Source organism: Magallana gigas, chromosome 3 (genome assembly GCF_963853765.1).
Source record: "Magallana gigas chromosome 3, xbMagGiga1.1, whole genome shotgun sequence".
In the NCBI taxonomy this organism is placed as follows: Eukaryota; Metazoa; Mollusca; class Bivalvia; order Ostreida; family Ostreidae; genus Magallana; species Magallana gigas.
The window spans coordinates 49118264-49141450 of record NC_088855.1 but is presented as its reverse complement, the minus strand read 5'-3'; the positions used below and the strand labels follow the sequence as shown (position 1 = coordinate 49141450).

The 23187-nt window shown below is 33.0% G+C and overlaps 2 protein-coding genes across 3 annotated transcripts; one reads left to right on the top strand and one right to left on the bottom strand.

Moving 5' to 3' along the window:
• Window positions 1-284: 284 nt before the first annotated feature.
• LOC105318065 (cation-dependent mannose-6-phosphate receptor) lies at window positions 285-10203 on the bottom strand. Of its 2 annotated transcripts, none has more exons than XM_034483130.2 (7): window positions 10056-10203; window positions 7587-7760; window positions 7267-7451; window positions 6620-6732; window positions 3355-3494; window positions 2290-2416; window positions 285-2173 (listed from the first exon to the last, which is right to left on the bottom strand). In XM_034483130.2, coding segments are annotated over exons 1-7 (861 nt in total). In that variant the 5' UTR covers window positions 10058-10203; the 3' UTR covers window positions 285-2053. The 2 variants fall into 2 exon arrangements, with proteins under 2 accessions (XP_034339021.1, XP_065936217.1); XM_066080145.1 differs by lacking the exon at window positions 10056-10203 and adding an exon at window positions 8237-8371.
• A 3376-nt stretch (window positions 10204-13579) lies between these two features.
• On the top strand, window positions 13580-22283 carry LOC105318047 (zinc finger protein 384). The gene is made up of 6 exons (XM_011414912.3): window positions 13580-13694; window positions 15927-16043; window positions 16476-16570; window positions 16758-16881; window positions 19135-19328; window positions 19492-22283. Exons 2-6 carry the CDS (start codon window positions 15971-15973, stop codon window positions 19834-19836), a joined length of 831 nt encoding a protein of 276 aa, XP_011413214.1. The 5' UTR covers window positions 13580-13694; window positions 15927-15970; the 3' UTR covers window positions 19837-22283.
• Window positions 22284-23187: the final 904 nt, after the last annotated feature.

The window sequence follows — 23187 nt, the reverse complement described above, 5'->3', positions numbered from 1 at the left end:
TTGGATATAAAGTTTCAATTCAAAATATATATTATGACTTTATAAATAAGCAATCAATTGATTGCATTTTGTATGCAATTTAAAAAAGAAAAATTCAAAATATTGTAACTCCGAAATAGCCTGGTAATGCACCCTGATTTTTGGGCATTTACAGGTTTAGATGTTTAAATGCAAATAAAGAAAACCTAATCAATCGAGGAAAATTATCTTAAATACTGAGGAATTTCATGTGTGTTCTTAGATAGCATCACAAGTTTGTTTGAAGAAAAAAATAGTTAAGTGAATAAAATTACAAAATGAAATGTTTATTTCAAACACAGGGATTAATGCGTTTGACACAATAAAATTGATTATAATGAATAAACATCAACTTATAAACTCTGAACCAGAAGTTAAATGACCTTGTACACATTGCATGAGTATTTAAACAGAACCACAATCGTTCAATAAAATCATTTGTTCAACTCTTTTGCACATGAAGACATGTAAAGCATACACATGTACCCAAATCAAAGAAAATTGATTTCTTGTTTACTGTATATTCCTTCTTTTTAACCGAGTACTTAATACCGCGATTCAACAGTTTTCCATCAAATCGCGATTGCCGAAATTTTATCATAGTTTCATGTAGTTAACATATGTCTGTAAATTAAAAGCGAGATTTTAAAATTCGCGAGACAAACTTCTCGCGATTCTACGCGGATATTAATTCCGCGCGTTTAACTAGGAATTTACAGTACTGTAGATTCCTTCTTTTTACCCGAGTACTTAATACCGCGATTCAACAGTTTTCCATCAAATCGCGATTGCCGAAATTTTATCATAGTTTCATGTTGTTAACATATGTCTGTAAATTAAAAGCGAGATTTTAAAATTCGCTAGACAAACTTCTCGCGATTTTACGCGGATATGAATTCCGCGCGTTTAATTAGGAATTTACAGTACTCTGAGCATTAAGTTTGCTTTGATGGCCACATAGCTGGTACTTTAGACGCACTTAGACGCACTTATAACCTCTGCCATATATCAAGATAAAAAAACAAAAGAAACCGCACAAATAATGCTAAATAAAATATTAGGATTTCAAAATGCATGTTTTAACAAACAAAATGCTTTCAGGATGTAGCAAAAAACTTAATATACCTGATTAGATTGTGTTCTAAACTATTAACTAGATGGACAAACACACTGTTACCATGGATATATGGTGACCCAACCAAAGAATCAGTCAATAAAATACTTCTTTGATGTCTTCTTTAAGTTGTTTTATAACATTGCAGATAAACCTAATATCTGCACAAAACCATCAAAACATCATCCACAAACTAGCTATCATACATGTACATGTACCAGGTGCACCTTTCACAAAATCTCATTTACATACAATACATCTTCTCAGCTTTAGCGCTTAGGTTGCTTGCAGCTACAATAACAAAAGCTTAAATCTTAACACAAACAGATAATATTAATTCCTTTTCTGACAATGGTAATCTTATTAGGTTGTCACAGGTTCCAGAATTTACAGTCAATGTTATGGATTTGTTTGAGCAAAAACCACGTACTGTATACAATATCATGCAAGAGCTAGATTTAGTTCATGAAAAATGGCTCAAACAAAATAATTCTGCTCTAGTGTGTGTGTGTGAGCTTCTCTAAAGAAAAATTGGTATCAATTTATTGCTAAAAGAAAAATATTATTTGAAAATGTTCAATTGTGTTTTAGAAAATATAAACTTGAAAAAGTCTAGATTTTAAAATTACCCTCAAAAGGGAAAAACTAATTGGGGGGGATTGTGAAAAAGGGTTCAAAGCCTTGACAACCATTTTTAAACATAAGTTATAGTATTTGAGTAAAGTCAATGAGTTCTGTTAAAGAAATGCAAAAAGTAAAGCTCAATCTTGGAAAACTTGAACTCAAATTTAGTACAAAATTGGTGTATCCCATTCTCCCTAATATAAAGAAGTTCAGGAAGGAAAAACCACTTTGGAATGCATTGAACATTTGGAAAGAGAAAGGAGTTATCCATCTTTGCGATTGGTCAAAGAGGAGAAATCACATAGGTAGAAGATGGTCATCCTTGTCCTCCTCTCCCTCTAGCTGATCATCTCCGATACCTTTGTATGATCGGGATCCAGAGGATGTCTTGGATCGACACACCAAGTCACAGCCATCCTGTTGAGAGAAATCAGAGTGCTTATAGGGTTAAACTGTTGTGTAGAATGGATAACTAATTACCAGTCAGAGGTTCAGACTTGATAAACAGGTTAACAAGATGAATGTCAACTTACAGCTTGAAGATTTCCAAAGTCTTGCCAGAATGAATAGTTTGGACATTGTTCTTTTCCTTTAGCATGAAGAACAAATCGCATGTAGGCACACCCCAGAATAAGATATAAGGACAGCACACACACAAACCTGTCAGAACACCAGAGTCAAAGAGTTCAAATAAGAAAGTTATCTATTTATGCTTTCCTCAATTTAATGGTGGACATTAAAAAGTACTGATATACTGTATGTATATTGTTCTTGCATAATCCTACTGTTAAATACATTTGTACGTTAAGAAATCATGTATTTTTGGATATACGTATTTACATCAACCAAGTATTATTATCGCTATTTCTTACGGAAATTTATAGTCAATTCATAGTTCTATAGAAACAGCCAGACTGAAATCTACATGGCCTGTTTATATTAGTCGAAATCTACAACGGCTGCCACTGAAAAAATATTGACAGGACTGAAACTGACACGCTCTGTTTTTCAATTGGTCGAAACCTACAGCGACTTTAGAAAAATCAAGAACTGAACAAAATAATCATGACAATGTCAGACTCAAAAGTCTCACACGAGACGATTTGGTTGTTACTTTTAGCTAACATAATTATGTACATTAGCAGTAATTTTGTGAATTTTTTTTTATTTTGAATTTTTCTGCAATGTCGCTACCTTTATATCCCAAATGAATCACTAAAGAAAGCATTTTATTTTTTAAGGATCCTCAACACCCTGTGACTTCTACTTTTTATGACAGTACATCACAACATGGCGATTTTAGCACATTGTGAAACAGTTTATACCACCTTCCATTGTTGTCTATCTCTGGCACAGTGGGTGTTCCTTCAGTCTAGAAACTTGCAGGCCCGAGTTCGAATACTGCAGGGGTTTTTATTTTCATGAACAGCAGTAAAATTTAAAGAGTTGATTTTTTTCCCAAAAATAGAGATTTTTTTTTTTTTATCATTTCAAGTCGAACACATGCTAAAAATCCATATCTTTAAGTAATTGAGAAGAATGGGCTTGTAGGCAAAACTTTTCCCAGGTGTGTGGAGGACCCTGAAATGGATGCTTACACAATGACAAGAATGGACCCAATACTGAGGCCTGGTGTTGATGATGATGTGGGACATACTACACTGGTCTTCATTTCAAACAGGTAAAAACATTCTTGAGTTTTGTTGTTTTCTTCTTCATATATCACTAGCTGTTCATCCTGAAAAATAATGTGGACATATACAGACTGGGATATCACATCCACATTGTACAAACTTACATACCTCAATCTTGTACTAATTAACATACCTCCACATTGAACATACTGTTATACTCCCAGTGACATACCTCTACATTGTACATACTGACATACCTCCACATTGTCCATACTGACATACCTCCACATTGTCCATACTGACATACCTCCACATTGTACATTCTGACATACCTCCACATGGTACATACTGACATACCTCCACATTCTACATTCTGACATACCTCCACATTGTACATTCTGACAAACCTCTACAATGTTCATACTGACATACATCCACATTGTACATTCTGACATACCTCCACAATGTTCATACTGACATACATCCACATTGTACATTCTGACATACCTCCACAATGTTCATACTGACATACCTCCACATTCTCCATACTGACATATCTCCACAATGTTCATACTGACATGCCTCCACATTGTTCATACTGACATACCTCCACATTGTCCATACTGATATACCTCCACATTGTCCATACTGACATACCTCCACAATGTTCATACTGACATACCTCCACAATGTTCATACTGACATACCTCCATATTGTCCATACTGACATACCTCCACATTGTCCATACTGACATACCTCCACATTGTCCATACTGACATACCTCCACATTCTACATTCTGACATACCTCCACATTGAACATTCTGACAAACCTCTACAATGTTCATACTGACATGCCTCCACATTGTTTATTCTGACATACCTCCACAATGTTCATACTGACATACCTCCACATTGTGTATACTGATATACCTCCACAATGTTCATACTAAAATACTTCCACATTGTGTACACTGAAATACCTCCATATTGTACATAATGTCCTCCTCCACACATATATATTCTTAGATTGTACACACTGACATAGCTACACATTAAACATAGTGACATTCATTGTACATACTGATATACCTCCACATTGTGTATACTTATATACCTCCACATTGTACATACTGATATACCTTCACATTGTACATACTGATAAACCACCACATTGTACATACTGATATACCACCCATTGTACATACTGACATACCTCCATATCGTACATATTGATATACCTCCACATTGTACTTACTGATATACCACCACATTGTACATACTGATATACCACCAAATTGTTCATACTGACATACCTCCATATCATACATATTGATATACCTCCACATTGTACATACTGATATACCACCACATTGTACATACTGATATACCACCACATTGTGTATACTGACATACCTCCATATTGTACATACTGATATACCACCACATTGTACATACTGATATACCACCACATTGTACATACTGATATACCACCACATTGTACATACTGATATACCTCCATATTGAACATACTGATATACCACCACATTGTGTGTATACTGACATACCTCCATATTGTACATACTGATATACCACCACATTGTACATACTGACGTACCTAAATACTATACTATTAATTATTAGGTTTGTTACTGACTCACTACAGAAATATATGGGGTTGATCAATCTCATAGATGGCGAGGCGAAGCCGAGCCGTCTATGAGATTGATCAACCCCATATATTTCTGTAGTGAGTCAGTAACAAACCTAATAAGTGTTTTGTTTTCCCGAGGACTATCAAGTGACACATTTATTCTTAAAAGCTATGATCTACGCAAACCCATGTATACAAGTTCCCCAACATCTCGTCCAATTTAACTCTTTTAAACTCTTTAAAATATTAACCTCACCTTTTAAATACTCTTTGAAAATCTCCGCTTCACTAATGTTTTCTTACAATGTTTTGTTGCTATTCAATTTTAAAGGTTTTTTCCCTTTCCTCTGCAGAGATTTGAGCAAATCTCGATGCTGCCATATTGTTCTGCTCCATACACAACAATGTGACGTCAATATTCAAAGGGCAACTACTCATATTTTAAAGAATTTCAAAGGGCAACTACTCTAAATATTTTAAGAACTTACGGAACACGGTTTCTGTGTTAAATAATATGAAATGTCGAAATGAGTTGGCAAAGCAGCGGCCAATGACAGCCATATTGCCTAATATTAATCCTCATCGAACCTACATAGAGATATATGAGGCAATCACGTGCTATGTTTAAACCAATGAAAGTGTGGCATTTCAGTCCAAGGGAAAACAAAGACCGATATATCTCCACAATGTACATACATGTATTGCCATACTTAAACATTGTGCATACTGACATACTCCCACATTATACAGACTGACATACCTCCACATTGTACATACTGACTTACCTCCACATTATCCATACTGACATACCTCCACATTGTCCATACTGACATACCTCCACATTGTACATACTGACATACCTCCACATTGTCCAAACTGACATACCTCCACATTGTACATTCTGACATACCTCCACATTGTCCAAACTGACAAACCTCCACAATGTTCATACTGACATACCTCCACATTGTACATTCTGACATACCTCTACAATGTTCATACTGACATACCTCCACATTGTCCATACTGACATACCTCCACAATGTTCATACTGACATGCCTCCACATTGTTCATACTGACAACCTCCACATTATACAGACTGACATACCTCCACATTGTACATACTGACTTACCTATATACTATACAGACTGATATACCTCCACACTGTACATATTGCCATACCTCTACATTGTGCATACTGACATACTCCCACATTATAGAGACTGACATACCTCCACATGGTAATGCATTCTTAACAAGGCCTTGGACTTTCAGTTAGACGTAACTATTTATTTATTGCGTCAAAACAAGTTAAAAATGACGCTGACTTTAGGTGAAATATACACCGATTGAGTAGTATTAGCTCAAAAACCAGACAAATCGTGTTGATTTCAAAGAGCAATGGCTGAGTGGCCTACAATGAAATAGACAGGCCTACATCACATTGCAGTTTGACATTAACTACCCAAAGTCCAAGCTCTTGTTAAAATGGTTTTATATGAAAAAGTTCCTTCACTTGCATGAAGCTTCTGCATCTATTGTAATATTCAAGCTCATTCTTTAACTGTACTTACTCCTATTGCAACACTACTATCACAATTAAACATCACTCTTGCTCTCCTTGGCTCTGAACCACAATGACTGCCATATGGTTGCCCATCTAGGTATTCCAGTATTACCCAATCTCCTGGTAAAACAAAATATTTATCACTTAGCAACAATATTAATGGCATTATTCACTTGTTTTCATGCATAACAAAATTTGCAAGACAATGGTAAAATATTATGTATTATCCCATTTAATTTGTGTCAGTTATTTTTGTTATATAGAAGCTTTTCATAGCAAACAATACCATATATAATATTTGCATGACTATTGTATTTTTGGGAATTTACAAGCGATCATTAAAAAAATTGATTTATGGATAAAATATTCAATACATGTATTAATAACACTTTTTGGGTTTTAACATACATTTTACAATATTTTGACTTTTTCGTTATTCTGAATTAATATCAATAATGATGTAAATATTGATATTCAAAGCCAAAATCCCATTTCTTTAAATATTTATCTTCTCTCTGCCATTATATCACCAGATAGGTTGAGTCTTTAAAAAATAAATGCAAAAACATAATTGCCATTTGGTATTACGGTAAAGGGGTTTACTCCCTTTGAGATTTTTCAACATTTATAGTATTTCTCTGAGGAAATACCTACTTCCTTGAATTATTGTAGAGTTTGTGTATTGTCCTATTCCATAAAACTTTTTGGTTTCATCATTCTGTGTTTCTTGCACCATTCCATAAGGCATATTTAGCGCTTTAATCCTGTCCAAGTTTGAAGCTAATGTACACACACCAAAGAAGTATTTGTAGGAATTAGTTCGATCTGTACCAAAATATCTGAAATATAAATTAATAGATGATAAATTATTGTACATGAATTACTATGCAATGTATGTATTTAATATTTTCAAGGACTATCAGGTTCATCCATGTTTCGATTTATATTACTTCACAGCATAAAGGAAATCTCACGTTTTTCCCACAAGAGGTTGAATCCTCCTCTGAAGATCTTTATCGCTAACTTTAGGACCATGTCTGGGGAATTTACAGTCAGACTGAGATACATCCACCAGATACATCAAAAGAACAAGAAATGCCCAAAAAATATCAACATAATTCATTTTCTTGTGTCTCTTTCCTTGTTTCCTACAGAGAAAGAAAATAGTGATATGACGGGTTAATATGTGCAAAGAATTCATAAAATCATAAGCATTTCTACAGCTAATTTCAACTCAAGCTACAGTAATCTGATGCCCAATTTACATGGAGAGTTAAATTTAAAATAAAAAATAAAATCACAAGCATTCAAAACAATGTAAATAAATTTGGAAAACGAAATTAATTTAACAGACATCATTGCATTTTCTTTGCATTTGATATCTGCATTGCAAGGTGAATCATATCCCAACATAGCTGCAGGTCTGTAGCTCCAGGTCTGAAAAATTCGGATGTACGACCTGGGAGCTACAGGGCCACCCATTGAAAAACTGTATATTTATTGCGCAGAAAAACATGCACTAGTTTTCGACTAATTTACCTTATTTATACGCAAATTCTGTGAAAACAATTAGTACCATTAAATTCTTCATGCAATTTACTACTGATATCGTCTCTTCACTTGCCTCGGATAGTCTTTTAAACACCATCACCAGTCCCGTAAATTCATGTGGTGCACTTTGTTTACATGTAAAAATGGCGACTCTCGATCTCGCTGTAAATTCAACATTCTTGATTTTCCGAGGTCGGTAGCGTGATTCGGAGAAAGTCTGAGGCAAATAAAGAGGTGATATCAGAAGTAAATTGCATGAAGAATTCAATGGGTGGCCCTGTAGCTCCCAGGTCCTCCATCCGAATTTTTTCAGACCGGGAGCTACAGACCTGCAGCTAATCCCAAAAAAATTGGACTTCAATGTAGACCACCTAAATCAATTGGTAAACTTGATATAATTCAATTCTGGTTGTAACGCGCTGTCTGATTGGCTTAAAAATTATTTTATATTGTATAAAGAATGTTGCCTACGTCATAGTAAGACTAACGTCAAAAACATATCAATACGCCTGACATTACGTTTGAATTTTGTATAATTTTACGTAATTTTAAAGGTCAAATGACCATTTTTATCTACAATGAAGAGTAAAAAAATTAAATTATAAGCAATGAATTCAATATTTATTAGTTGTATACGATATAAAATGGTTTGAAACCGCTTATAAAGCGTAAACTGCCCCAACCAATTATATATCATATAAAACAAATAAATACTGAATTCATTCCTTAAATCTAATATCAATAAGTTTACATCAAAGTGTAGCATGAACACAATTCAATTTTCATTTCCGTAAGCATAAATAAATTCACTTCATATATCAATTCATGATAAATTATCTGCTCATTTATGGAAACAATTTCTATACATTAAAAGAGGTAAAAAATTTAATTGCATCTAGATCTGCTTTGCAATTTTTAACATGCCTATAAAAAGAATGAATAATATATATGCGTTATATCACTGTTCACAGAAGTTTTTCAGATATAACAAAAATCAAATGCGTCATTTCGAAAATAATAAATTAATGGCAACAGTTCCGAATCATATTAAGTTGCATCTCTAACCTTCAAAGCTGCTTGGTCTGATTTTTTTGTTATTACAGTATCAAATTTTTTTCCATACAAATCATTTATCTCAAAAAGTTATTGACTTTCTCCTTTTTACACCAGCAGAATCAGTCTCCTTTCAAAGTTAGAAATATTCAAAGTAAATAGAAATAATTTCTTTTGGGCAAACGAAAAAACAAACCAAAATGCATCACGGGAATGTTTAGAAAAGGAAACCACTTGGTTTGGCCCCCCAAATGATTGGGGTTATTCAACCTGCATGCTATGCATCGATTGTAAAGAAAGCAGACTTCAGAAATACTAACAAACAAAACGTACACATGTTTATTTGTAATTTGTCTGATCATTTCGACCCTTATTTAAAGCGATGTCAAAGTCGTATATACAATCATACCCGCCTCGTCATCAGAGGTGTAATTTAACCTGAGGCGAAATAACGCGGTACCTTTTAATGTCGTTTGTTTTGTTAGCAAATTTTGTACGTATTTTTTCTTCATTGAAATTTGGCATAATTGACTGGAAAAACTACTGCAGTGTCTATTATTATACATATACTAAGCATAGCCATTGTTTAAAAGCATGCATAAAATTTGATATAAAATCGGACCAAGCAGCTTTAAGATTATAAACCTAGTATACACAGGGAAGTTATTATTCATATCAACAGCACGCACAAAAACGATTTCTAGGCATGTTCTTTACAAGACGAATGTCTTGATTTGAATTTTAAACACTTTCTCATTCCACAATGCAAATTTACATTGTCAAAAATTATAATACATTCATAATGTTGGAAAGAACACTGTCTGCAATCAGTTTCTTACATCAAATAATGAATCAATCTTTTCAAGTGTGTAAAAATCTTGTGACACGCCGAACAGGAAGTGTATACAACACGTCCAGAAACAACGATCCCGATAAAAATACATACATTTGGTTGATTTTTGACATTTCATTTTCAATTTTACCTTAATTATCACAAATATTGGTCTTTAAATTAGATATATACTTAATATGCCGAAGACATGTAATATATGAATAAGGAAAGTTGGACTGAAATTTAAGTTATATACTACGCCACCCCCCCCCCTCCACGGAATGTTTTAATTTCCTGTTTTTTTGCTTGTCAAGATTTTTTGGATGAGTCTGCCCCCCTCCCCCCCTCCAACTTTCAAAAACAATGCTACGTGCCTGGCTGCGTTTTACAAACCCTGGACATTAATCGATCAACTATTACTTCGATGTGTATTCCTCTGAACACCAAACGAGACTTTTTCTTGATTAATAATTAAAGACACACGTGTATAAATTTCACCCTTCATTGCTGAATTTGATTCAGTTTATATAAGGAATAACCAAAAAGGGGAGGGGTACTAAATTAGGAAACTATAAAAGGGTGTTCCTCCACAGATATACTGGTACAGGTATTGAAATTTAAATATTGACTTCAAGAGGGAAATCTTTTCGAAAAGATTGGAAAATTCTAATGTATCAAATATAATTTTCTACAATACACTACAATTTTGCACCACAGTATCACGATGATAATGCTAGCATCTCCAGAGAAGACTGGCTCAAGTTATAATAATAAGTACTCGTTTAATATGAGGACTTTCATATACTTTATAGAGTTAAAAATGATATTTTAAAAAATAATAATATTTGTTCTAGCAGAAACATAAATAATTTATGTCTCTGGTTCTAGATGCTATAAGCAAATGGTACTATCATTCACTAGCAACGGATGCAACGAAATCAAAATCCATTTATTAATTTCAAAGAAGCATTAATTAGGTGCCTATATGTTCTACTACTGCCAGTGCTAAAAAGTTCCAAAATATTTCCTTCACAGCGTATTTCGTTCCCTAGGCGACGCTTCCCTAACCCTATTTTTAGAACTACTGCATAGTGAAGTACCATCATATAATGAAGTATCAGCATGTAATGTTAAAGTATCAGCATGTAATGTTGAAGTATCAGCATGTAATGTTAAAGTACCATCATGTAATGTTAAAGTATCAGCATGTAATGTTGAAGTATCAGCACGTAATGTTAAAGTACCATCATGTAATGTTAAAGTATCAGCATGTAATGTTGAAGTATCAGGATGTAATGTTAAAGTACCATCATGTAATGTTAAAGTATCAGGATGTAATGTTGAAGTATCAGCACGTAATGTTACAGTATCATCATGTAATGTTAAAGTATCAGCATGTAATGTTGAAGTATCATCATATTATGAAGATTATCTACATAAGGCAGTTGAGGCGTTCCATACTTCAGGGTTTACTTCCAAAGTGAGGTGTGAAACCCTCATTGTATTACTAGAGGATCTCTTCATTATCTTCTCCTAATAAGCACCTATCTAGAGAGGGAGCAGGATACGGTGGGGGTGTTGTTTTAACAATTTAATTCATGTCATACACAAAGTAAATGAAAGTCTTTACCATTTCTTTGATCTGCATTTAGAAAATTAAATATAGAAAATAATATGATGTGACAAAATAATATGATATTTAAAAAATAACAAATTATGCATAAGATGCAGATTATACTTCTTTATAATTTTTAAAGTAAATGAAGTTTTAAATAATAAAATGTAAATTATAATTAACTTAGACAAATGTATGCTGGTGCCTAAACCATTATTCATTTAAAAAATAAAATTAAAATTCTAATCAACTTAGAAAAATGTAGGCTGGTGCCTAAACATCTTGGGGCCTAAACATGTTGGGGCCTAAGCGTCTTATCAATGAAGGGCCTAAACATCTTGGGGCCTAAAAGTCTTGCTACCATACTAACATAGTTAGATTATAAAACTGACGCTAAAATTTTCTCTGTTATGCAAATATATATATATATTGGCTCAATAAAGAAGATGGGGCTATATAAGATAGCGCAAATGCCCATTCGGTTTATATTAGTCGTGAAAAACAATTTTGAATTTTTTTTTCAATGACTGTGAATTTATTCAAATATTATATTATTATACAAGTTTGCAAAAGCACAATTTCCATATATATTCAAATTTTAATATCTTAAAGCTGCTTGGTCCGATTTTATATCAAATTTCATGCACGCTTTTAAATGATGGCTATGCTTAGTATATGTATAATAATAGACATTGCAGTAGTTTTACCCATCAATTATGCCAAATTTCAATGAAGAAAATACGTACAAAATTTGCTAACAAAACAAACGACATTAAAAGGTACCGCGTTATTTCGCCTCATGTTAAATTTCACCCCTGACGACGAGACGGGTATAGTTGTATTACGACTTTTGATACTGTAAATAATTACAAAAAAATCGGACCAAGCAGCTTTAACAAAAGCGGATATGATAGAAAAAAATATTTGGCCTAATGTTTTGGTGGTATCGAACCCACAACATAAAAAGCCTTGAGGTATAAGGAGCCCTCATGTCTGGAGCTTTTTTTTTTATCTTTTATTTCATGGCTGGAGCTTTAACCACGGAGCCATTTCGGTCACAACAAATTGAGCTATTTAAATGCTACATATACGACTTTAGCCACGAATTTACGGACTTGTATTATTTTTCTAAAACTTTCAATTTTTGGAATACAAAATGATGTGTTTAATGTATAGTGGATCATCTCTCCACTCTTTTATTGATTGCAATTGGTTTGATTTCCATAATACCTTATTTTGACTATGGGAAAACTATGCAGCACAGACTCACTCTATAAAAGAAAAGGCATCGAAGTTCTCAATTTGGAGGTTTTAATACATATATACGCCAGTTTTACATATCTTGAGTACTGAACATATTAAAGGGTTGCAAATTGATGAAAGGTTAAATATATATTGTTTTTAAAGATATTTTGAAAATTTATCAGATTAGTTGATATTTTTATTTTTCAGTATCTTGTCCGTTCTTCAAGGTGCAGTGAGCATTTTACACGCCTTATCCACCCATCTAATATCTTTTTTATATCATTTTTAATCATTGCTCAGTGAGGATGAGAAAAATAAATAGTTCTCAAATCTTCATTATTTCACAGAATCTGTGAAACAATGAAGATAATATTTAACATGGGTTTTTTTTCACACGCAGAGAGAGAGAGAGAGAGAGAGAGAGAGAGAGAGAGAGAGAGAGAGAGAGAGAGAGAGAGAGAGAGAGAGAGAGAGAGAGGAGAGAGAGAGAGAGAATATCGAACCCGATATTTAATATGAAATATTTTTTATTTTTCTTTAAATGCCAATTTATTATTCATGTAAAAATTGTACAGTTATACATATGAGAAATACGAGCAAAACAATACTGAAAGAATTGAACAGAATTCCCTCTAATATATTTTTTTACTTTATTATTAAATTCGATATCTGAATAGGATTCGTTCTTGTTTTTAGGGTAACCATTTTAGCAATTTTCTGTTGGTTATTAAAAACTGTCTGATGACCACAAAAATCTGGACCATTGAAGTTGTTTTAGTCGATGTCGTAAGTGCATTGTTATTTTTTGTAAATAAGGATTTTTATTTTGATTTAAAAATCTTATAAACCTATTTTCATCAAGTCGGATCCAGACCTGCCATTGTGGGGTACTGCCTACAGAATGGCACTGGTGGTTCGCCGACTGGTGGCCTCTATATTATAAACGTACCGACTTTTGATGTGTATACCCATATCATTTACAGAGGGGAAGATGAATTGATATCATTAAACATGTTAAACAAACTCTAATACGAATTGAACGTTGAATAATATGATAGACGTGGCCAAGTGTGTTTATATTGAAGTCCTGGCAGGTTTTAGGCTAGCCTGTAAACTTTACACGGTTTAGCGCTATATAAAGCATACGTATTTTGAAGATACACAGAACAGTTTAATTAAGTCATTCACAACCAATTTTACAATAAACATTTATAAAAAAAAAAGTTGCATGTAGATGACAGATTTAACCAGGCTGGGACCAATCTCCGAAATGGGATATAATAGCCCATTTGGGATATAATAGCCCAAATGGGATATAAATTTAAAATGCAAAAAATAGAAATTTTTGATTTTGAAATTTTTTATATAAATCCTTATTAGAGTAGATGAAATATAACAACTTTTGGTAAACAACTTTTTCTGTAGCTGTACTATTACTGAGATTGATCCCTCAGTATATCCAAAACTTCTTGGGGATCAATCTTACAAACTATAGACATATAGAAAAACTTCTTTACCAAAAGTTGATGCATTTGATTCACATTAATGCAGATTTATATCAAAATTTTTTATTTTTTGCACTTTAAATTTATATCCCATTTGGGCTATTATATCCCAAACGGGCTATTATATCCCATATGGGAGATTGGTCCCAACCTGTTAACAGGTAGGTCCAGCACAATCTCTTGATAGAGCTATATAGCTTGAAAAGGCTATACTGGCTTGCGACCAGTTCTCGCCAAGTACCATTTCTCGCTAGTACATTGTGAAGTCATTTTATCAACACATAAAATTTTATATACGAAAAATGACATCACAATGTACTGGCGAGAAATGGTACTTGGCAAGAACTGGTCGCACGCCAGTATAGTATAAAATAGCTCGTAAAAATAGCTTGTTTTAGCTATTCTGTCATACATTTTTCTTAAATGTGCATTTTTTTCAGCATGTTACCAATATCGCACGTTTATGAGTGAAGTGATAGTTTTCAACTTAATTACTTTGAACTGTTCTGTAAACAATGCATATACATTGTAATATATTAAAGATTATACTCATCAATTTGTGTCTCTTTCAGAGACTTTGCACTTACTAAAGTTCTAAAAGTTTTGGGAAAATTGATTCGTGACCACACAGGTACTTCTTGAAATGAAATATAAAGGAGGCCCTTTATGGTAAACAAGATAATTGATCGACAATAATTTAGCACAAAGTAAAGAAATCATACTTATACATGCCACAGTGCACACAAGGCGGTGGACCCAAACCATGGAAATATTTTTTTTTGCTTAAAAATGTACAAAAGCAACAGTTTTAAAACTGATTTTAATTAGGGTTGCTTTTTGAATGGTCCATGGCACAGGGGCCAAGCCCGCTTTAACATTAATTTCAATGTAACCATAAATGGTTACATTGAAATTAATGTTAAAACAGGCTTGGCCCCTGTGGTCCATGGTATGAATATGAGTTGTTATTACATGTAACTTGCAATTTTTTTTGTATTTCTGAAAATTAACATTTTTGTGAAAAACTACATTTTGATAGTTTTATCAAGCTATTTTGAATAGCTTTATTAAGTTATATTAATATAGCTTTTTCATAGGTAAATCAAGATATTGCTTGGACCTGATTGATATATTTTATTATTTACTATAAATGTCGAAATGTTACTGTACTAAATGTACTGTAGAAGGTAATCAAGGCGAAGATCATTTAGGGGGAGATATGTCTGGGTCTATATGTTCTGGACAAGTTCTCTTTCTCCCTCAACAACCCCCCCCCCCCCCCCCCCCCCCCACCTCCTGATCCATCATTGTCTTACATTGAAAACTACTGTGATAAGTAATCAAGGTATCCCGACCATTTAAAAAGAGAGATAAATCTCAACATCACATGTTGCTAAATTTTGTGCTCTTCAAGAATGCCTTCTTTCAGAAAATCATTATAATGATCACCAAAGCAATATTATATTGGAGTACAAAGGGATAATGAGTCTTAATAACTGTTGTTTCTGTTTAGAAAGCTGTGAGATTGTTGACTTAGATGCGTGAGCGGATGACATCATGTCCTCCACAGAGGTACACAGTAGTCAGATGCACACACAGACCAATATTACATCGATGCTCTCCAAAGAAGGCAAGTTGTTTACAATAACCATGAATAGACCACCAACATTAATAATGTCATGGAATGAACAGTTAAACAGAGAAAAAAACAAGGGGTAAAAATATATATTGCTTGCTTGCAAGGGTAACAATGAAGTTGTACCCCTCTAAAACCATTGTTCATCTCGGCTTAACCACTTTTACCAATTATTTTTCCGGGTGACAACTTCTAATGCTATCAATGCTAGAATGATGTATTTATGTGATACCTGATACTTTTATTTAATTCTGGTTGCAAGATGCTAAATATCATCGAAATTGCAATGTTATCAATTCATTACACATTGATTCTAATTTTTGTTGCTGACTCAGTCTTAATTTGGTCACCCTAGGTACTATTGTGTGGTTATTAAACTTATTCCTTAATGATACATATTAATGTTCATTTTGATCTTTGGTTTAGTGAGTGTGGAAGAAGCCTCACCCAGCAAACAAAGGCGCCTTTCTACAGAAAAATATGGGCTTCCTGTGTGTAAAGATTGTGACAAGATGTTTAAGGTACATGTATTAACAATTCTCTTTAAAGTAGATATTGTTTTTTCTCGTAAGAATAAGTTAAATAAATGTTTAATAGTGGAAAATTAGGATAAAATTTTGCAATTCTGTGAACATTTCAAATGAACAATAATTTCCACTAAAAATGTGAAGAAAAAAGACATGATTTGTTGATTGCTTGGTTTGACAGAACAGTTCCCAGCTGGGTCAGCATATGCTGGTACACAGTAACGTCCGTAAACACAAGTGTAGTTACTGTGACAAGACCTTCAAACAGCTGAGTCATCTACAGCAGCATGTCAGGATGCACACTGGTACGTCCGTCCGCTGAGTTTGTGTCCAACTAAAGATGAAATTTATGTCTCAAGATCATCTTCACAATATGTCCATTTATTTCTGTTATTAATTTTTTTTCAATGACGGGAGCATATTGTAATGGATTAATAATGATAATATAACTATAAAAATATATAAAATTAATATATATTAGGGATGTCAATTTTACTCGGTTTGCTTAGTCGATTAATTGGAGCCTTTGGTCGAGCGTAGTCGAGTACTTGTTGATTAATCTGAAACAGTATCTCCTTTTCAAATCAAATATTTAAGTCACATACCCTTTAACTTACCGGTAAATTTATTAGTTTTAAAGAATTATGATAATATGCACTAGATACATTAGATTTGAAATTAAATTATTAAGTATGTTATCTAAATATCCATTTGCCAGCGTATTAGCTTTTCTTTTTTCTTGTGATGCTTACACATAATTGAGCTCCATATCATCTTGGGCAAATTAAATGTTACCTGTTTCATTTTAGTTATTGTCCTGTGGAAATCAACAATTAAATTTAATTATTATTGAAACAAATGCCTCGTGAGGATTACTGATATGATTAAATTTTTGATGAATACAAACATCTAATTCAATAAATAACTGATTAGAAGAACCACAAATTGATCTCATGACAAGTACAAATTTGCTTAAGTTCTTCTATTCAAAACCAAAAAATTGATCTACAAAATCAAAAGAGATCAATTTTAGCTGCTTAAAAATATACATGTACCAGGAAATGAGTGGAACATGATAAAAAAATATTGACAAAAGAATACTGTTTTTTTCATTTGAAAATTTTCTGAGTTTAGAAAAAAAATTGTTTTTAACCGGGTTTTCCAACGGAAAAATCCGGTTATTAAAATGGTGAAAATGGCGGGCGGGCGGGCGGCTGCCAAAAGGGTACCCTCATTGTACGGATAACTCCTCCTACAGTTTTCAAGATAGGAAGTTGTTCTTTTGCAGATCAATTGTACATATATCAGAGGTGTGCATATTGCAAGGATTTTGATTTCCGATAATTTATCGAAAAAATACCAGGTTTTGAACTTAGTCATTTTTTGGCAAAATTTTGCATATAGGGTACCCTCATTGTACGGATAACTCCTCCTACAGTTTTTAAGATAGGAAGTTGTTCTTTTGCAGATCAATTGAACATATATCAGAGGTGTGCATATTGCTAGGATTTTGATTTCTGATAATTTATGAAAAAAATACGAGCTTTTGAACTTAGTCATTTTTTGGCAAAATATTGCATAGAGGGTACCCTCATTGTACGGATAACTCCTCCTACAGTTCTCAAGATAGGAAGTTGTTCTTTTGCAGATCAATTGTTCATATATCAGAGGTGTGCATATTGCTAGGATTTTGATTTCTGATAATTTATGAAAAAAATACCAGCTTTTGAACTTAGTCATTATTTGGCAAAATGTTGCATATAGGGTACCCTCATTGTACGGATAACTCCTCCTACAGTTTTTAAGATAGGAAGTTGTTCTTTTGCAGATCAATTGTTCATATATAAGAGGTGTGCATATTGCTAGGATTTAGATTTCTGATAATTTTTGAAAAAAATACCAGCTTTTGAACTTAGTCATTTTTTGGCAAAATATTGCATATAGGGTACCCTCATTGTACGGATAACTCCTCCTACAGTTTTTAAGATAGGAAGTTGTTCTTTTGCAGATCAATTGTTCATATATCAGAGGTGTGCATATTGCTAGGATTTTGATTTCTGATAATTTATGAAAAAAATACCAGCTTTTGAACTTAGTCATTTTTTGGCAAAATGTTGCATATAGGGTACTCCATTTCACTGGATACGTGTTGATAGGATTATGGATACAGTTCACATAAAAGAAAACCCGGTTTGCTGTCACATTGACAGCTTTTCTCTTGTTATTTTTTTTCTCAATTTATAACGAGTAATTAACTTAAAAAATTCCTTTCAATTATCTGCGTGATCAAGCTTTGAATCTCTTCTATATATAGATAAACTAATATGTGTATTTCCAGAATGAATTTATACGTAATTTTTCAAAACGTTTTAATGTAAGTAACATACTGTTGTCCCTTCAAGTTCGACTGACTCACCCATCACTGATAATGGTCAAGATACTTCTGTACTGGCGTGTTCTTTGGACGTACAAAGCTTTGAAAGGGTGCTGTTCAATAAATTAAAATGGGACAAATCCACTTTATAGCAGGTTAAACTTGGTATATTTGATGATTTCAGGAGAGAAACCCTATGCCTGTAAGTTGGAGGGGTGTGATAAAGCTTTCGCACAAATGGCCAACCTCCAGCACCACATGCGCATGCACAACAAAGATGGAACAAAACCACATGACCCAAGTGAGAAGCCGTATAAATGTGATGAGTGCTTCCAAGAGTTTCACACCCAAAGGGGAGTGAACTGTCACAAACAAAAGGTACCGGTTTTTGACTTTATATAATATAAAGACTTTTTCTCAATTAATGAAAAACAAGTGTTGACAAAATTGTTTTTTGATTGCATTTTATCTGTGTATTCATGCATATTTTAAAACACCAACATGTTTTAAATTTTTCACTGCTCTCAATGTCTGACTTTAGGCTCACACTGTTTATGTGTACGGATCCACAAAGGTAAAGAAGGCCCCCAAAAACCAAACACAGGCAAACCAGTTAAATGTTGTCACCTCCAGTACACCCCAGCAAGAGTACCCACAGGACTACACAACTCAACAGCCTAGAAAGGACCAGCATATCATGATGTCCATGTTCAAGGGGAGTAACTCACCTCCCAGAAATCAAGAGCCAAGACAAGATTTGCCTCCCCTGTCACTGATCATGAAAAGTGAACCCCAACAAAAGGTCATATCCCACATTGTTACATCAGCCAACCTGCAACTGCCAAATCTCCCGGCCAGTGATGTGTATTCAGCCTTCCATCACTAGGGAGTTTCTTACCTGGAAATCAATGACCTATTCCCCCTTTTCACCCCTCCCCTTTTCCTAATTACCCACCATATTCTTCACAGTGACAGCACTATAACTGCTCATAATGTTGTATACTTTTATAGATCTGATTTGTTAGGAGGTATGTATCACATACTGGACAGTTTGTCTGCTTTTTAGACTTGCTTGCATATTTTGCCATTTATACTGAACAACTATTCAAGTACTGGTGGAGTATGACTTGTATATGAACCCTGCCCTCCACCCCTGATTCACTGATTATCAAATCATTGACATATTATACATACAAGTAATGGTTTGCTGTTTTGAATTCAATCTGCAATCTTTGAGAAATAAGATTTTGGTCAATCTTTTCTTATGTTCTGCATGTTTTTAAAAAAAAAAAAATACAGAACATGTAAATTATATGCTGTTATGATTTTTTATGTAATTTTTTTTTTAGAAAAACTTTCTTAAACCTGATTTCATTATGTTTGAGGTTTGCAAGTTTTATGCATTTATTTTCTTTTACACTTCTGCTTGTATAATATAAATGAATCAGTTTGCTGGAATATATGTACAATGTAATATGTGTCAAACCAAATAAGAAATGAAGAAGCCGAAAGCTTACTTGATTAGATTTTATTGTTGTTGTTCTAACAAAACTATGGTGTGCATAGTTTTAGCATTGATGTTATATTCTCTTTTCCTTTTGATTGCCACTAATATATATATTTGAATACTAGCAGGCTTTTTATTAACTTAAAAAACATGTATTTTTAGACAACTGGTGCTTTGAGTGTGTTGTCATATTTAGAAATTTGATACATTTTTAAAATGTCATCAAAAAGCTAAAATGTATCTGTTTGGTTGTATTATAGATATTTTGATTCATACATTTATTTGTTATATATCCATATGTCGAGAGTATTATGAGATGTCTATTTCATAAAAATGCTTACTGTACTCCTTAGCTGCTATGTTTATCTTTGACTTTGAATAACATAATTTGCTATCAGTTCAAGTTTCAAAACATGTTTTCACATTATGTTTTCACAGTATGTTTCACCTGTGCCGAAGTAAGCCTTTCTAATCTCATTTTGTCCATCTGTTCATCCTTATTTTTGTACATTTTAAAAAAAAATTGTACTTTTCCTCCAAATCTAAATGACTAATTTTAACCAAACTTGGCACCCTTGATTGAAGAGCTTTCAAGTTTGAAGGAACAGATCCTCTACTATGAGAAGATAATAAGGAAAGGGGGTGAAGTTTTCTAAAAAAAACTCTTCATTAGGACTTATAACTTTTTATATCAAAACTTGAACATAAATGTAGTAGATTCAAAATTGTTAAAAATGTAGGGGGGGGGGGGTCAGGAACAGATAAAAAAGGAAGTTAAAATATAACAAGAAATAACAAAGAAATAAATGGAACATATTCTTAGAATATTTTTTTGCTTATGAAGAACATTAAAACTTTATCTTGTTCAATTACCAATTTAAATTTTTCTGAAGAACACAGGGATAAGATGTGTTTAATTGATATTGAAGCAATGAAATATATAACATTTTCCTTGAACAATAGCAAACTCTCTTCTCCTCTCCTGATTTTTTTCAGATATTCATATGTTGTAAAGCTATTTTATTACTGTATAAAAAAGTTTGTTGATCTGTGAGCGTCTTGGTCTTGTGGCCTCTTGCTTTTTGAGAGGTTAGGGGGCTTAGATGAATAAATTGTAGGCGTGTTTTCTGTGTATTTGTGTAAATGTTGATCACATTACAGGGGAACATCAAAGTTATGATGCATCAGTGATCAAGTAAAGATCAACCTATTTGTGTGAATTTAGATTTATTTTTGTTTTTTATGTTGTTATATTTTTAATACTTAATTTTGACATCTTCAGATTTTTAGTTGAAACATTTGTTAACTATAAACTGATAAAAGTATTTTACTACTGAAAATACAATATAGTACTGCTTCTTATGAAGATCATGTAGAGGTTTTGAGAAAAAAAGTTGTAACTTTGCAAGGCAGTGTATAAAGATTATACTGTATCTACAGACTTTATTTTTATTCAAAATGCTTTTTACAGTAAAACATGTTTACAGCAAAATGCTGGGGATTATCAATTTTGATTTGTTATAAACCTAACATAACTTAATGATAAGGGAATATACAATATGCTTTGCTATAAGCATAAACTCATTATAAATGTTTTGGCTATAACTGTGTTTTACTGTACATTAAATGTGTGACATTCAAGTTTTGAAAAGGTTGTCTGAGAGCAAACTGATGAAATATGTCTGGTTTTTGCTGGCCAATGTAACCGCCACCATCTCTTCATTCCTACAGATCTATCATTTACCTTGTACATATATTGTAGAGGAAGATGTATGTGTACACTGTATATATTTTGTAAACTCAGTAGAATTAAAAATGAAAGCTAATCAGTTAGTTACTTTTTACTTTAAATGAAGGAAAAAAATTGAAATTTGAAATTTGTTATTAAACAGTAAAATTCTTTTTATTTTGGTTCAGAAAGTTATAATGGTTGCAGACATGGTAGAGAAGAATACTTTATATACCGGTATGTAGGATTTCCAACTGTAATGTTTCCAATGAACCAACAAAGTCTATATCTACATTTTTATTCCCTTATTCACAGAGGGTAATATAACAATGAAATGCTTTCTTCTGTGGATAATTTGTGTATGAATGTTGCCGGCATTGCAAAAAATACATAACCCGGCCGCTTCTAGTTTTTTTTATTTAGTTAAATGCAATAAAACTCGGTTGTAGATAATTAAGACTTGGGGTATACTTCGGTTTATCCATAAAAATCAAACCTGTGTATTTCGCTAATCCGTAAATTCAATTACACCACAGAGTGACAGTGAATCACAAAAACAAACAACCAAAAAATAAAACTGCATATTAATGTAAAAAAAAAAACAACAACAAAAAACAAACTACAGTGGTCACAGTGGCAAAAGAATTAAAATATAGAATTCGTGTCTCACGTCTCATTAGTTAACTTGTTCGGTCGAGCATTGAAGTTGCCCAACTCTGAATTAATTTGCACGTCGTTTTTAATTGCCTGACGTCATAGGCATATCTAAGGTTTAAAAGTTGCAATCTCCAAAACAGTGCAGACAATGGGACAAGCAATATCATGAAATTTCACAAAAAAGATTAACCGATGCATGTTTAAGATGTCAGCATTTACATTCACAATTGATGAAAATGTTATATGGCATGTAATAACAACAGCGAGCAAGAGTTTTCAAGTAAAAGGGACGTTCACCAAGCAGTACACGTGTGTAATCCTGATTTAAAAATAGATCAGCATTC